This window comes from Trichechus manatus, unplaced genomic scaffold (genome assembly GCF_000243295.1).
Source record: "Trichechus manatus latirostris isolate Lorelei unplaced genomic scaffold, TriManLat1.0 scaffold00098, whole genome shotgun sequence".
Taxonomy (NCBI): Eukaryota; Metazoa; Chordata; class Mammalia; order Sirenia; family Trichechidae; genus Trichechus; species Trichechus manatus.
Window position 1 is genome coordinate 9,854,540 of NW_004444034.1, and position 16,654 is coordinate 9,871,193.

Consider the following 16,654-nt stretch of genomic DNA (forward strand, 5'->3'; position numbering starts at 1 on the left):
TTTTTTTTTTTTTTTTTTTTAATTGTACTTCAGATGTGGGTTTACAGAACAAAACTAGCTTCTCATTAAACAGTTAGTATACATATTGTTTTATGACATTGGTTAACAACCCCATGACAAGTCAATACTCTCCCTTCTCGACCTTGGGTTCCCTATTACCAGCTTTCCTGCCTTCTATTCCTTGCCTCTGGGCTGGTGTGCCCCTTTAGTCTTGTTTTGTCCTAAAGCCCTGTCTAATCTTTGGCTAAAAGGTGAACCTCAGGAGTGACTTCATTACTGAGCTAAAAGGGTGTCCAGGAGCCATACTCTCGAGGTTTCTCCAGTCACTGTCAGACTAGTAAGTCTGGTCTTTTTTTGAGTTAGAACTTTGTTCTACATTTTTCTCCAGCTCCGTCTGACACCCTCTATTCTGATCCCTGTCAAAGCACTCAGGGGTGGTAGCTGGACACCATCTAGGTGTGCTGGACTCAGTCTGGTGGAGGCTGTGGTAGTTGTGGTCCACTAGTCCTGTGGACTAATCTTTCCCTTGTGTCTTTGGTTTTCTTCATTATCCCTTGCTCCAGACCAGGTGAGACCAGTGGAGTATCTTAGATGGCCGCACTCAGGCTTTTAAGATCCCAGACACTACTCATCAAATTAGAATGGAGAACATTTTCTTTATAAACTATGTTATGTCAATTGAGCTAGATGTTCCCTGAAACCATGGTCCCCACAGCCCTCAGCCCAGTAATTTGGTCCCTCAGGGAGTTTGGATTTGTCCATGGAGCTTCCATGATCTTATCCTGAACAAGTTGTGCTGGTTTCCCCAGTATTGTGTACTGTCTTACCCTTCACCAAAGTTACCACTTATCTATTACCTATTTAGTGTTTTTCCACCCCCACCCTTCTCCTCCCTCGTAACCATCAAAGACTGTTTCTTTTTGTGTGTAAACCTTTTCATGAGTTTTTATAGTAATGGTCTCATACAATAGTTGTTCTTTTGTGATTGACTTATTTCACTCAGCAAATGCCCTCCAGATTCATACATGTTGCAAGATGCTTCGCAGATTCATCACTGTTCTTTATGCTTGCATAGTACTCCACTGTGTGTATGTACCATAGTTTGTTTATCCATTCATCTGTTGATGGGCGTGTAGGTTGTTTCCATCTTTTTGCTATTGTGAACAATGCTGCAATGAACATGATGAACGTGTGTGTATATGTCTATTCCTGTGACAGCTCATTTCTCTAGGATATATTCCTAGGAGTGGGATTGCTGGATCATACAGAATTTCTATTCTAGCTTTCTAAGGAAGTGCCGTATCATTTTCCAAAACGGTTCCACCATTTTGCATTGCCATCAGCAGTGCGTAAGACTTCCAATCTTCCTGTAGCCTCTCCAACATTTGTTATTTTCTGTTTTTTTGAGTCGTGCTGGTAATGCCAGGTAAGATGGTATCTCATTGTGGTTTTGATTTGCATTTCTCTAGTGGCTAGTGATTGCAAACATTTCCTCATGTGTCTGTTAGCTGCTTAAATGTCTTCTTTGGTGAAGTGTCTGTTTATTTCCTTTGCCCATTTTTTAATTGGAATATTTGTCTTTTTCTTGTAGAGGTTTTGGATCTTCCTGTAGATTTTACAGATTAGATAGACCTTTGTCGGATTTGTAATAGCCAATTTTTTTTTTTCCCAGTCTATAGGTTCTCTTTTTACTCTCTTGGTGAAGTCTTTTGATGAAAGTTTAAGTCTTTAATTTTTAGAAGATCCCAGCTATCTAGCTTATCTTCTGGAGTCTGTATGTTGTCAATCATGGTTTATATCCTGTAAATGCCATGCATTAGGGCCTCTAGCATTGATCCTATTTTTTTCTTCTATGATCTTTATAGTTGTGTAGCTAATGTTTTGATTTTGTCCCTTCTTTTTTGATGTGTGCATCTATTGCTATAAATTGACCTCTGAACACTGTCTTTTGCAGTGTCCCCAAGGTTTTGGTATGATGTGTTTTTATCCTCACTTGATTCTAGGAATTTTTTTATTCCATCTTTGATTTTTTCTATTAGCCAGTGGTTTTTAAGCAGGGTGTTATTTACTTTCCATGTACTTGATTTTTTTTTTCGTTGCTTTTTTCCTTGCTCTTCCTGTTAATTTCTACTTTGATGGCATTGTGATCAGAAAAGATACTTTGTATTATCTCAACATTTTGGATTTTGTTGAGGGTTGCTTTGTGGCCCAGGATATGGTATATTCTGGAGAACATTCCATGTGCATTGGAAAAGAATGTGTACTTTGCAGCTGTTGGGTGGAGTGTTCTATATATGTCTATGAGTTCAAGCTGGCTGACTGTGGCCTCTATATCTTCTGTATCTTTGTTGAGTTTCTTTCTAGATTTTCTGTCCTTTACTGAGAGTGGTGTGTTGACGTCTCCTATTATTATAGTGGAACTATCAATTTCTCTCTTCAGTGCTGTTGAAGTTTGTTTTATGTATTTTAGAGCACTGTCATTGGGTGCATATTTATTACGGTTATGTCTTCACGCTAGATCATCTCTTTAATCACGATATAGTACCCTTCTTTGTCTTTTATGGTGGATTTTGTTTTAAAGTGTATTTTATCTGAGATTAGTATTGCCACCTCTGCTCTTTTTTGGTGGCTGTTTGCTTGACGTTATTTTTTTCCATCCTTTGACTTTTAATCAATTTATGTCTTTGTCTAAGGTGTGTCTCTTGTAGACTGCATATTGATGGATCCTGTTTTTTTATCCATTCTATCACTCACTGTCTCTATAGGTGCATTTAGGCCATTTATGTTCAGTGTAATTATTGATAGCTATGAGTTTACTGATGTCATTTCGTAGTGCTTTCTTTCTGTGGTGCTAATAATATCTTTGCTCCTCTTAGTCTCTTGTGCTGAACCTTTTGTTTGTGGATTATTTTTTTTCATTTCTTTTGTTTTTGTAAATTTTGTTTTTACTGAGACTTTATGTTTTTCTTCCTTATTTTGATGAGTAGGTTTGTTAACTTTCTTTGTGGTTACCCTGAAATTTTACCCTTATCTTCCTATGTTTGAACTCATCTATTATTTCTTGGTATCACCTTGCCTTTCTCTCCATTAGAAAGTTCTATACCTACACTGTTTATTCCCTCTTTTATTGTGCTGACGTTGTTGTCATTTTGCAGATTAATCTCTCTGGTTCCCTGCTGTAAATCTTTAGGCTTTGAATAGTCCTTGAGAGTTCATTTCCTATGTTGGTATCTGGCTGGTATGATCTTGCATCCTAGCTTCAGGCTGTGGTCTGATGTTGTTTGTTCTCAAACTGAAGGACTCCCTTTAGTAATTCTTGTTAACTTTGGTTTGGTTTTTACATATTCCCTTAATTTCTGTTTATGTGGAAATGTCCTAATTTTGCTATTATATTTGAACAAGAGTTTTGCAGGATATATTATTCTTGGTTGACGATTTTTTTCTTCCAAGATTTTACATATGTCATCCCATTGCTTGCTTGCCTTCATGGTTTCTGCTGAGTAATCAGAGCTTAGTCTTATGTTTCCCCTCTGTATGTGACTTTTTGTTTTCTTCTAGCTGCTCTCAGAATTCTTTCTTTGTCTTTGGTTTTAGTGAGTGTGATTATGATATGCTTTGGTGATTTTCTTTTGGGGTCTATCCTATATGGGTTTTGTTGAGCTTCTTTGATGGTCGGCTTTTCATGTTTCATGATATTGGGGAAGTTTTCTGTCAGCAATACTTCAATGATCCTCACTATGTTTTCTGTTTTCTCCACCTGTTGTGGAACTTCGATCACTTGCAAATTTTTGCTTTTGATTGAATCCCACATCGTTCTCAGGGTTTCTTCGTTTTTCTTTGTTTTTTTCTGATTTTTCCTGAAACAAAGTTGTAGCCAAGTGTTTGTCTTCAATTTCGCTGATCCTGTCTTCCATTGTTTCAAACCTGCTCCTTAACCCTTCTACGACACTGTCCATTTCTGAAATCTTGTTGTTTATCTTTTGGATTTCTAATTGCTGTTTTTGTATGATTTCTAGTTGTGAATTTATTCTGGCATTTTGTTCCTGTAGTATTTTCCTGAATTCTTCCTTTTTTTTTTTTTGTCTGTATTTTCCATGAATTTGTCTGTTTTTTCCTCATTTTTGTGCGCTTTTTGCTTCAACTCTTGGATAGTTCTGAATATTAGAGATTTGCATTCCCTATCAGGTAGTTCTAGTGCCCTTTCTTCTACTGAAAGTCATCTGGTGTTTTATTTTGGATGCCTACTGGAACCATACTGTCCTGTTTTTTTAATATATTTTGATATTGTCTGCTGTCTTCAGGACATTCAGTAGTTGTTTTCTTCATTTACTGATTGTAGATTTGTTTGTTTTCTCCTCTTTTTTTGTTTTATTTGGTCATATCTGAACAGGCAGGTTGTGCGTTCTTTGTTGTCTGCTCGTCAGTGGACACGACATTTTTCACCTCCTTGTCCCATGATCAGAACCAGTCGCTCAGCTATGGTCAGGCAGGGCAGGTATAGCTGAAGGGGAGGGGCTGGCTGGGATAGGTTCTTTGTGGCACGTACCAAGGCCAACAAGGTGAGCCAGAGGTCAGTGCAGGGTAGGTTCTGTTAGGCCATGCCAGTGCTGCTCAGGAGTGCAATGTCCAGCACACAGTGCAGATAGGTAGGAAGGAGGGAAGATGGGGAGGTTGTGATGTGTGGAGCTAGGCTGGGTACAGGAAAGGAGAAAGAGGAGAGAGAAACAGGAGCCAAAAAAAAAAGTGCTGAGGGAGCCTGCCATTAGAATGGATAGACGAGAAACCAAGAAATGAAGGAAAAAAAAAAAAAGAAGAAAAAATAAAATTAAAAAAATTTTTTTTAAAAATGCCCCCAGGGATCTGCAGCACCATGTTGGCTCCACCTACTCTCTACCCTTTTCTTAATTGCTCTCACACAGTAGACTGCTTATCTCCTCCTTCTGGACACACTTTCTTTCTCTTTTCTTCTGAACACCACACTATCCTGATTTCTCTCTTATCTCTCAGGCCTCCGCTTCTCCAATTCCTTTGCTGGATTCTCCTCCTCTGCTTGACTCTGAAGATTGGTGAGCTCCTGGTTTTATGAAATGAAATGTGCCCCCAGCCCAAAAATATGACCCTGTTTGGAAACAGGGTTTTTCTCTTGTTATGTTAATGAAATCATATCAGAGTAGGGTGGATCCTAAACCTAATCACTTCTGACTTATATAAAGAGCACGCCCAAGGGGAAGACAGATGCCAAGGAATGCCAAAAAAAGCCACCAGGATTGCTGGCAGCTACTAGAAACTGAACCAGACAAGGAAGGACTTCCCTCTAGAGCCACACCCTGAATTCAGACTTCTAGTCTCCTAAACATGAGAAAATAGTTTTCTGTTCTTTAAAGACACCCATTTGTAGTATTTCTGTTATGACAACACTAGGTAACTAAGACACCTGGGACTAGTCTTGGCATCCCTTTTCTCCTGTATTTACACATTGCCTCTAGGCAACCTTATGCAGGAGCATCCTGACTACACTCAAATACAAATGCCAAGCACTGATTTCTCCCCAGAATTCCATACTTCAGCTGTCATTTGACATTTCCACTAGACATTTTAATCTTAACTAGCCAGAAGTAAACTCTTGACACTCTACCAATCCAAACATGTTCCTTTCCCTGCCTTTCCCATCTTAGTAAATGGCACCATCAACCACCCAATTGCTGAAGCCCATAAAACCTGGGAGGTTTTATTTATTCCTCTCTCAACCACTTCATCAAATCACTCATCTAGCTCCATGGACTCTACACTTTCCAATGCAAATCACTCCCAAATACAACCATTTCTCTCCATCTCCATTGTTATCCTTCAGTCCAAGCCTCCAACATCTTTTTCTTCCACTAGCAACCCATCTCCCTTGCAATCCATTCTCCAGCAGCAGCCGAGATGTCTTTTCAAAACACTAACCAGATCACTCCTCTGCTTAAAGCCTTCCAGTTTCTCCTCATCACACTAAGAATAAAACCCAAGCTCCTCTCCCTGGCCTGTGGGGCCCTAACAGATCTGGCCCCTACCTCCCTTTTTGATCTCCTCTACCACTCTCCACTCTCTATTGCAGTCTAGCCTCCCTTTCTTTCAGTTCAGTATGCTTGCTTGTCTCATCTTAGCATCTCTGCTTGGAATGTCCTTCCTCCTGATGCTCAAGTGCTCCATTCCTTTTGGTCATTCCAATCTTAGCTTCAATGTCTCCAGAGAGAGAGGCCTCTTCTGACCACTCACATTAAAGTACCACCCATTACCTCTCTGTCACATCACTGGATAGCATTTATCACTACTATTTTTCTTATGTATTTTTTTATCACCTGCCCCCTACTAGAACGTAGGCTCCATCCCCTAGTACCTAGATTGTGCCTCTCACCTAACTCAGTAATTATCCCTTGAATGGCTCCTAGCTTAAAGTGAAGCAATACAGTATTCTGGCCACTTATGCCAGGTTCTCATGTAGCCCTGACCCACCTTTCTGTCATCCAGACCCAGCATCTGCCCTCCTTAGCAGTGTGATCCTTGAAGGGTAGCACTCTCCACCCATCCCACTTACAGCCCATTCCACAGAACTAGGTTGCTACCCTGTACTGTTTTCCAGCTTCAAATAGTTTCCCTGCCAGCATTTCAGGGGGTCACTTAGGGCAGGACCCTGAGCTGAACTCCAGGCTATTTGGTGAGGCCTTGATACTTAATTTAGCTATTGTTCAGCTTGCCCTGCCGCCTCCACACCACCCACTGAGACTGTACAGGTTTCCAGGGCCATGACTAGCACCAGCCTAATGCCACCACTATGAGGAACCCCTGTCCGTGAAAATGCCTTATCTCCTAATTAGATGTGCTTCTAGAATCTAGACTTTCTGTTGCTCCCATTTGGACACTAGGCCAGGGCCAGTGTTTCTCAAACTATCTGCTACAAAATATCAGTTGTCTGTTTTTTTTTCAATTTCATTGCAGATAATAGTTTTGTATACAATAAAAATCATTTACTAGAAAAATGAAATGGCAAAAACCAAAAATCTACAAAAACAAGGTCCAAAATTTTAGTATTAAAACAAAGGATGTAAAACCACTCTTTTTCTAAATGCTTACTCTTGATTTCTCCTCTTATCACAGTTTGGTCTAGCAAGGGTCTGTGGACACACTCTCAAGTAGCTGGCCACTGTCTTCCTAGCTGCCTCCACAGTTCACACAGCACCCTACCCCTCTTCCACACTGGTAAGCAGATCTCTTCCCTGAGTTGTTATTGTGCACAGTGGAGTCAATTCAGACTCATAGCAACCCCACAGGACAGAGTAGAACTGCCCCCGTATGGTTTCCTAGGCTGCAGTCTTTACAGGAGCAGATCACCAGGTCTTTTCTCCCGTGGAGCCACTAGTAGATTTAAACCACCAACTATATTCCCTACCCACTATGTTTCAAGCACTGTTGGATGCTTTCCCAAAATAATCTAATCTAATCTTCCTCTCCTTGACCCTGGTCCAGATTCTATTAAAATCACAACACTTTCCTCTCCATCCTGGCTGTGTCCCACCTCATTTAGACTCCAGATTTCTCTCCCCTAAACAACTGCAGTAGCCTCATAACTGATTTTGCCCAGAAAATCATCTTCAGGCACATCTCTGATCATGTCATTTCTCTACTCAATAACCTGCAATGATAATAACCCATTATCATTACTTAGAATGAAGTCAAGCTCCTTATCCAAGTATCTAAGGCTTTCTATTATCTAACCCCATCCTACAATAAGCCTTACTTCATTCTATTACTCTTTATACCTGTTGCTGTTGTTTTTAGTCACCATCGAGTGGGCTCTGACCCATGGTGACCTTATGTATAACAGAATAAAGCATGACCCAATCCTGCACCATTTTCACTGTCATTGGTATGTTTGAGCCCATGTTTGTGGCTATTGTATCAATTCATCTCATTGAAGGCTCTCCTTATTTTCATTGGCCCTCTACTTTACCAAACATGATGTCCTTTTCTAGCAATTGGTCTTTCCTGATGATGTATCCAAAGTAAGCAAGTCAAAGTCTCACCATTCTCACTTCTAAGGAGCATTCTGGTTGTATTTCTTCTAAGGCAGATTTTGTGTATTCCTCTGGCAGTCTAAGGTATATTAATATGGTTTGCCAGCACCACAATTCAAACGCATCAATTCTTTTCTGTCTTCCCTTTTCATTGTGCAGCTTTCTCATGCATACGAGGCAACTGAAAAGACCATGGTTTGGGTCAAATGTACCTAGTCATCATAGTGACATCTTTGCTTTTTAAAACTTTAAAGAAGTCTTTTGCAACAGCTTTGCCCAATGCAATACATTGTTTGATTTCTTGACTGCTGTCTCTATGGATGTTGACTGCTGATCCAAATAGAATGAAACTGTCTGGTTCACCACTGTGGCCCAGTCAGTGCCCAGCAGATAGTAGTCACTCAATAAATATGTGATGAAACAGTGACTGACTAACTGAATGAATGAATGAATGAGTGAGGGCAAAGGAACACCACAGAAGTGCTCTTGTATACGACAAACCAGAGCACTTTGTGCTTTTTCAAAGTCAAGGATGATTAGGAATCGTAGCACTCTTATTCTAAATCTGGATATAATTAGAATGATTTGGTTTAAAAAATCTTTTATGATTCTTTATGATTTTTTTTTTAGGGAAACCTAATGAATTTGTTTAAAATGGCAGGAATTGCTGGCTCATAATCTCAGAAGGAATGGATTTGATGGCAATGGGTTTGGCTGTGGTTTAATCTCAGAAGTTGCAAAATGGTATTTAAGGTATTTTTTAAAATTATCACAGAATCACATAGGTCTAGACGGGGAGGGAGAGAAAAGGAGTATTGTTTTAGTTTATCATGTATGTGTCCTCCAGAAGAGGGCTCACACAAAGTAACTGCTTAAGAATAAATGAATGCATACTTGTGTATGTTCATGCCACAGTCAAGAAATATGCAATATATTTATGGGTTTCTTTTCCATATGTCTACTAGAGCTTGACTTCCAAAACATATGTCTTTAGAAACATAATCAAGAATTCATGTGTTTGAACAATGTACGTGCATGTTCATTAGCCTGAACTCAAATGAATGAGAAAGATAACTAAAACTCAGTGGTGGTACTTTCATATTCTGCATTCTACTTTGATGAGAATTGGCAACTAAATAACAAATCAGCTCTTGCATTAAGTAACTATGGGCAGCCAGCTCAATTTCCTATACCATCTATACCTATAGCAGTGTACAGTAAAAATAGACAACTATTATGCTGGCCCTGAGGCACTGAAGGATGTTGAAACAGTAGAAGGTCAAAGAAAACTTACATGAAGACAAATATACTTTATCACGTGTTAATTAGTTGGAAATGCACCATCTTTACCTGAGGCAAACCACATGGTACCTTAATATGAACATTCGTTTCTCCAAGCACTGTGCGTAAATAGAGGTATACTGTACTATCTTTTATTTTATTTTTATAATTTTGTTCTTTTAGATAAAAATAAATGCATCCTTCAGACATTCTTTATTTACTACTGATCTTAGAAATGTCTGTTTTGAATCACACCATGCAGTTCCATTTGGAATATTTTGTATCAATTATCCTCATTACTGGCTGATCTTCCCTTTTTCATTTTGACATCTGTTAAAAGGAGCAGGCTGAGGAAGAGCCTCACCATTAATTTCTTAACAAAAGCCTTCTTGCCTGATAAGAAAGGATCATCTAAATTATAACACGTCTTCATCAGCTGAATCTAATATCTAATTTAGTCATAACCCTGTTCCCTGGCAGCTACTCCATTGGTTCTCCATGTTCTGTCCATCTAATTTAACATCTCAGGAAGGGCTATATATACATATCGTCCCATCTTACATCATAACCTTCCCGCTTGAACATTGATTTTATGTAAGTTTGCTACCAACTCTCCAATGTATTCTCCTTAATGTTCCTTGGTTTAGAATTCAAGAGTTTCAGAAATTTTAAAATGAATGCATGAGAATGTGTGTGTGTGTGTGTGTCTGTGTGTGTGTGTGTGTGTGTGTGTGTCTGTGTGTGTGTGTGTGTGCTGGGTGCCAACGAGTTGATTCTGATTCATAGTGACCCCATGTGACAGGGTAGAACTTCCCCACAGGGCTTTCTTGGCTGTAATCTTTATGGAAGCAGACTGACAGGTCTTTCTCCCTCAAAGCCACTGGGTGGGTTCAAACAGCCAATCTTTCAGTTAGCAGCCAAGCACTTAAGCATGTGCCACCAAGGCTCCTTCTGAAAATGAATAAAATCAATCTAAATGTAAGTTCCAAATCAAATGAATGGATGACCCAGAGTCACTAGTGGTTCCATTCTAATGATTAAACACCCCCAGAAGAATGAACAAATCTGTCTTAGAATAAGTACAGCCAGAATGCTCCTCAGCAGCAAGGATGGCGAGACTTCGCCTTATGGACTTTGGACATGTTATCAGGAAGGACCAGTTCCTGGAAAAAGACATCATGTTTGGTAAAGCAGAGAGTCAGCAAAAAAGAGGAAGACCCTCAACAAGATGGATTGACACGGTGGCTGCAACAATGGGCACAAAACATAGCAACAATTGTGAGAATGGTGCAGGACCAGGCAGTGTTTTGTTCTGTTGCACATAGGGATCGCTATGACTGGAACCAACTCGATGGCCCTGAACAACACTAACAACAAAAGACTCAAGATTAAAGAGAACCATTTGGAACTTGAGACAACCCAACGTGTCTCTTTACTGGGAAGTAAACCGAAAAAACCAAACCCATTGCCGTCGAGTCGATTCTGACTCACAGTGACCCTGTAGGACAGAGTAGAACTGCCCCACAGGGTATTCAAGGGGAGGCTGGTGGATTCGAACTGCCGACCTTTTGGTTAGAAGACTGAGCTCTTAGCCAAGTAGATGTAAAACCAGAAATTAATGGTTTTTTTTGTTAAGAACTGAAATTAATATTCAAGTGGGGAAAACTAAGTAAAAGCACACACATACAAAACACAAAACAAGCCATCACTCATTTTTCAAAAACATTTCATTATGTAATAATTTTAGAGGAGAAAAGTCATCAATATCTACTCAATATCTACACCTCTATGTTTCTAAGAAATCTCCCTGTGTCAGCAGTTTCTGAGGGAGGATCATCAACTGTTTGCCCTTGAAGTAGTTTCCTTTTTTCGTATCTTGCTTGCCCATGGTGGGGTAATAAATACTATTCCACACTAAGAAGCAAGTGTAGCAGAGTTTAATCAACCCATTAACTCGTTGAAAAAATCATCTAGCACCTCTTCTTTCACCAAAGTCTTGAATACTATTATATCCTTCTCTAAATGATTTATAGAAATTGAATAGTCAATCATCAGTGAGATGCCCCAATTGTCATGTACAAAATTCAGCAATCCAACTCTACAAGTCTTTAAAGTAAGAGAAAAGGATATAGAGCTATTCTAAGAAAATAAAATGCTGTTGGATAACGTAAAGTAGGTTTCTTTAAGGTAACACTGCATTTTGATTCTAAAACCCTTGAGAGCAAGTACTTTTAATTAATTATTAATCAGTACTCTTTTCTTTACTCCTCAGTAGACAAGATATAGACAGCATAAAACCAGTTGTCATGAAGTGAATTCCAACCCTTAGTGATCCCATGTATTTTTGAGTAGAACTACGCTCCATAGGGTTTTCAATGGCTGTGATCTTTCTAAAGTAGATTGCCAGGCCTTTCTTCCAAGGTGCCTGTGGGTAGATTTGAATTGCCAACCTTTCAGTGAGTTGACTAGCATATAACCATTTGTGTCACCTAGGAACTATACATACATATAGACAGCATAAATGTTTGTATTTCTTCCTCTGGCTTGGCAGGTGCTGTTGTTGTGTTGATTGTGACTCATATCGACCCTATAGGACAGAATAGAACTGCTCTGTAGGGCTTAAATAGGCTATAAATCTTTACAAGAGCAGATAGCCAGGTCTTTTCTGCCGTGGAGCCTCTGGTGGGTCTGAATCTCTCTGACCTTTGGGTTAGGAGCCGAGTGCTCAAACCACTGCACCACCAAGGCTCTGCAGCTGTGGTTATATACAGTGATCAATGGCAGAGAGTTGACCAGGTTTGCATTGCTCGCATTCAAACACACCTAGCCCCACGGCACCACCCTCAGTCTCTCAGCACTGCTACTTCGGCCCAAAGAAATGCCAAGAACCAACAGAGCTGCCACCCCATTTGGGTCACTGAAGCAACACCCCCAACCAGCTCACAGCAATGTATTTGCATGCCAAAAGTTGGAGAGATATTTTCCAGATTGGCTTCCAGATTCCGCATTGGCAAGTAGTTTCTGCTAGCAGCTAAATACTAGTCCAACACATGACAGTTAAAACCAAGGGAAGTCACACCCAGTACTAGAACCATACCAAAAAAAACTCACAGCTATCAAGTTGATTCCTATTCACAGTGACCCTACAGGACAGAGTAAAACTGCCCCATACGGTTTCCAAGGAGCAGCAGGTGGACTTGAACTGCTGACCTTTTGGTTAGCAGCTGAACTCTTAACCACTGTACCACAGCATCTGTAAAATTCCACTTTCTTCCATGCTCTTGCTTTTACTTAGAGTCCAGTCACTTGGTAGCCACTACTAATGCTATCTCCTGTTGACATAATCATGGCATAAAAGCCAAGTCAATCAGCTTACTGGAGAAATTATTCCACCCAGATTTTTAAATTGATTCTGATTTTTTCTTCACTCTCCTTACTAAAGATGCTCTTTCTCAAAAGAAATGTTTTCTTATCCTTTAAGAATAAGGAAAAGTCATTTACTCAATATAAAATATTATATTGAAAATTCTGAACAACTTTGAAAGACAAACAAATGTGCTTTAGTTTATGTCTAAAGACTATAACCCTAGGGTTCTATTCATAAACGTACCTTTGATCCAGTGACATTAACTCAACCTTTCAGCCCAAGTTCCTCTTCCATGAATGAGGAATAGTGTATTTTGTGTCACAAATCACAGAATGCTTAGTGAAGCACAAAATTCTACCCACGATATACTATGACTTCACTTTATTTCCCAGTATTGCTCTCACAGACCCATATACACCAGAGACAACAAAAACAATTTGAGTAAATGATTTGTGGAGAGCACTATATTTTCCCAAGTATTTTTTTTCAGTATTATCTAATTCTCAAAGCCACGGTAAAGGAGGTAAGACAACTATTATGAAACACATTTTGCAAAAAGAAGAAACTGACACCCAAAGAGATGGTGAGCTCTGCCCCAAGCCACATGGCTAGTTAGCGGCAGAGGAAGGATGACAACCCAAGCCCCCTCATTGCTAGTACAGTGATCCTGTTATTCTGGACTCTAAGATTCATTATATGTGAAGAAATAACTTCCGTGGAATCAATAATTTACAATTTCCTTAATTTACAATTAACGAAAGATAAGCGAGCCATTGCACCAGTTTTTTCTAGTTTAATGAGGAAAATTAATAATTAATATATTCTGCTTAAAAAATTAAAGTCAATACCAAGATATTTACAAATTAAAAAAAAAAAACCCACAGGTATTCATAAAGAATAGGAAACCCACATGAGCCAGCATCTTCTTGATTTATTCTGCTCACTATCTTTTAAACGCAATACAGTATTTTGGAAGATGTTGTTCCATGCTACAAATCAAAGGAAAGTAAAGAGCTGACTTTGGATTACCAACTCATGTGTAACTTCAGAGTGAATTTCTTCTTGTTTGATAATCAGTGGAAACATACAGAAGTACCCACAAGTAAGCTAATAAACACACCGTTTTCAAAGAAGACTCTTCAGCGGTTTGGGTTTTGATGTAACTAAACTAAACCATACTCCCAAAATAAAGATATTTTTCAAGCTTCTACTACTGGACATAGTTCGTACTCTTATTAGAGCTTTAAGCCCCAGACAGTTCGATGTGAATTCCCTGGGGAATCTTGGCTACCCAAAACAGTACCATACAGAAACCTGTATGAACAGAGCGACCAGAAGAGTTACTCTACAGACGCTCCAAAAAGCACACACGCACCCAAATAAAAACACAAAACCAATTCTCTATGTGTTTTTTTTATACGGCAACTCTGTCACCGTTTCACGTTACTTAAGTAGAAGCCCCATTCACATCACAGTGGAGTCAGGGGCTCCAGGGAAGCCACACTATCTTCACGTTAACCCAGGTCCTCATCCTAAAACGCCTCCGTCCTTGATCGATCTGCCGCGCAGATTCCAGCACAGCAGGCGCTGGCGATCGGTGTTCGCCTCCTCGGGCTTTAGCAGGATTTGGAATAACTAGCGCCTCCTTCTCACACCCTTCCCGGAACGTTTTTGCACTTTGCTTGGGTCTGACCCAGGCCTCTAGCCATCCCTTCCTTGCTCCCAGACAGGATGAGTTGGAGCGGCGACTGCAGCGACAGGCAGGAGAAGTGGGCCCCCGCCAGCCCGCCGAATGGTCGCCGCCACTGGTTCCCTGGGCAAGGGGGTCGGAGCCACTGGGGTGGGGCGGGTGGCGGCGCGAGGCTGGCGACTCCACGCCACCTCCGCAGCCCGGCGCCTTCCTGCCTCCACCTTGGCCGGGCTCCGCTCCCGCCCCTGAGCGGAAACCTGGGGTGAGAGTGGGAATGGGAAGTGAGGCAGCCTGCGTGTGCTAGGGCGTCAGTGCGGACACACATCAGGGCAGACGGGTACAGAAAACCTCGCTTCTCTCTCAACTCCCGCTTCGGACCAGCGGCAGCTCAGACGCTCCGGGTCTCCGCGCGCTGGGACAAAGCTCCCGCGGCCAACGTGGGTCCCCGCGCCCTCTCCGCAAGCGCGGGTCCCGTCGACGCCCGGCCTCCTCATTCAACCGTCCCTCCGGGACCGCCCTGGGGACGGAGGGTACCTCGAGCCGGGCGCCCGCAGACTCAGTACCCCGCGCCCTGGCCCCGCGCCGCCGCCGCTCACCTGTTCAGCACTTTGCGGATCCTCTGGCTCACGCTGGCCCGGGAGGAGGCGGACAGGCTCCCGCTGCCGCCGCCGCTGCCCTCGGCCGGTAGGTTCTCGATGGTGGTCACCACATGGTTTGGCGGGGCTGGCGGCGGCGACTGCAGCGGCTGCTGCGGCGGCTCGGGGGGGATCATCGCGTCGGAGGCAGCGGCGCGGCGACGATCAGAACGCAGCCGGGCGCATCCTGCGCCGGCTCCGGGCCCGGGAACGCGCAGAGGACCCGGCCGGGCGGCCGCGGCCCTGGCAGACGGTGCTGCCTGCGAAGCGACGAGGCGGGGAGGCACCCGCTCCTTCTGCTGCCGCCGCCGCCCAGCCCGCCACTCACTCCTCTCCCGCAGCAGTGCGGGCACCCTCGGACCGGTGCCGCCGCCGACTCCCGCCCTGGCTCGTCCTGAGCGGCGTCCCCAAGTCCTGGCACGCCCCGTGAAGTGGCTGCGGAGGGAGTCGCGCGGGGGCGCGGGGTGGTCTGTCTGCCAGAGGGACCCCTGCGGGAAGAGGAAAAAGGAATGGAGGTCCTTCTCTCCGGATGCTTAGGTCTTCTCAGGGCGAGCGGCGGCAGTTGTGCTGGCGCCGCCTCAGCCTGTCCCCCGCTCGCTCGCTCGCTCGCTCGTTTGCTCGGAAAACTGCCGTCTGTGTCTCACGGAGTGAGAGACCGAGAGTGAACCCTGAGAACCAGGCGGGGGCGCCGCGGCGGCTGCCAAGGGGGGCGAAGGCGGGGGACACGCGCGCTCTGCTTTCGCCAGAGGGCGCTCCCGAGGTGTCTTAGTGCCCTTATCGTCTTCCAACTAGTCCACAGATAGGGAAGCCCACCATCTGGATTTAGGTGGGGTTTTTTTGTTCCCCCCAATCGAGCGAGCGGGCTGGAGATAGATCCTCCCTCCGGAATTGGAAGGGAATTTCTCGCTCCTGCGAAGCGCCTCGGAATCCAGCACCACCTGCCCAGGACAGCGGCAGGACTCCTGAGCAAATGCTGACACTGGATTAGAAAACCAATCTCTAGTATCCTAAATGTTACACCTGCTCTCATCATAATGGGCTTGAAAGAAATGGGAGAAGAAACAACTCATAAAAAATTCACTCTGGGAACTGGGAAGAGCATATCAGACCAACTCAAAACATCTCTTTTCGGGCAATGTAGCGCCGCGAAAGAAACATAGGCAGACTTGAGTTCCAAAGCGCCTCTGAAACTTACCAGCAAAGTGACCCTAAGCGATTTACTGAGACGCATTCTCCTCTGTGCAATGGGGCTAATCGTGTCTTTCTCCTGGGATTGTTGTATGAGTTAAATGAGGCAAACCACCCAGTAGGAGGACCTGATACCACCTTCAGTGGTGCTTTTGACCAGAGGCCCTCCGTTCCCCAAAGGGAAAGTCCTACGTCTCTGGCATAGAAATCTTAGACCTGAACAAGACCATATTTCTACCAAACGAACTAACCCTGTCTCAGGCATCTCCTATACCTGTTGATCCAAAGCCCAATTAATAATTGAGATACATTCTTCACATTTTCCTTTATCTTGATTGCCTGGATAGGCATCTTACAGTGAAAAATGATGTGTACTTTAAAATTTTCCCATTTCAGTGCAATATGTGGAAGTATTTGCCCTGAGTATGTTTAATAGGTA

General features: G+C 42.7%; 1 protein-coding gene across 1 annotated transcript in view; it reads right to left on the minus strand.

Annotated features, from left to right (window-relative positions):
• Positions 1 to 15,164, minus strand: part of SLC35F1 (solute carrier family 35 member F1) — a 494,165-nt gene extending 479,001 nt beyond the window's left edge. Inside the window, exon 1 of the mRNA XM_004382741.2 lies at positions 14,989 to 15,164. Coding sequence (XP_004382798.1) covers positions 14,989 to 15,164 — 176 coding nt within the window. The remainder of the gene's footprint in view (positions 1 to 14,988) is intronic.
• Positions 15,165 to 16,654: the final 1,490 nt, after the last annotated feature.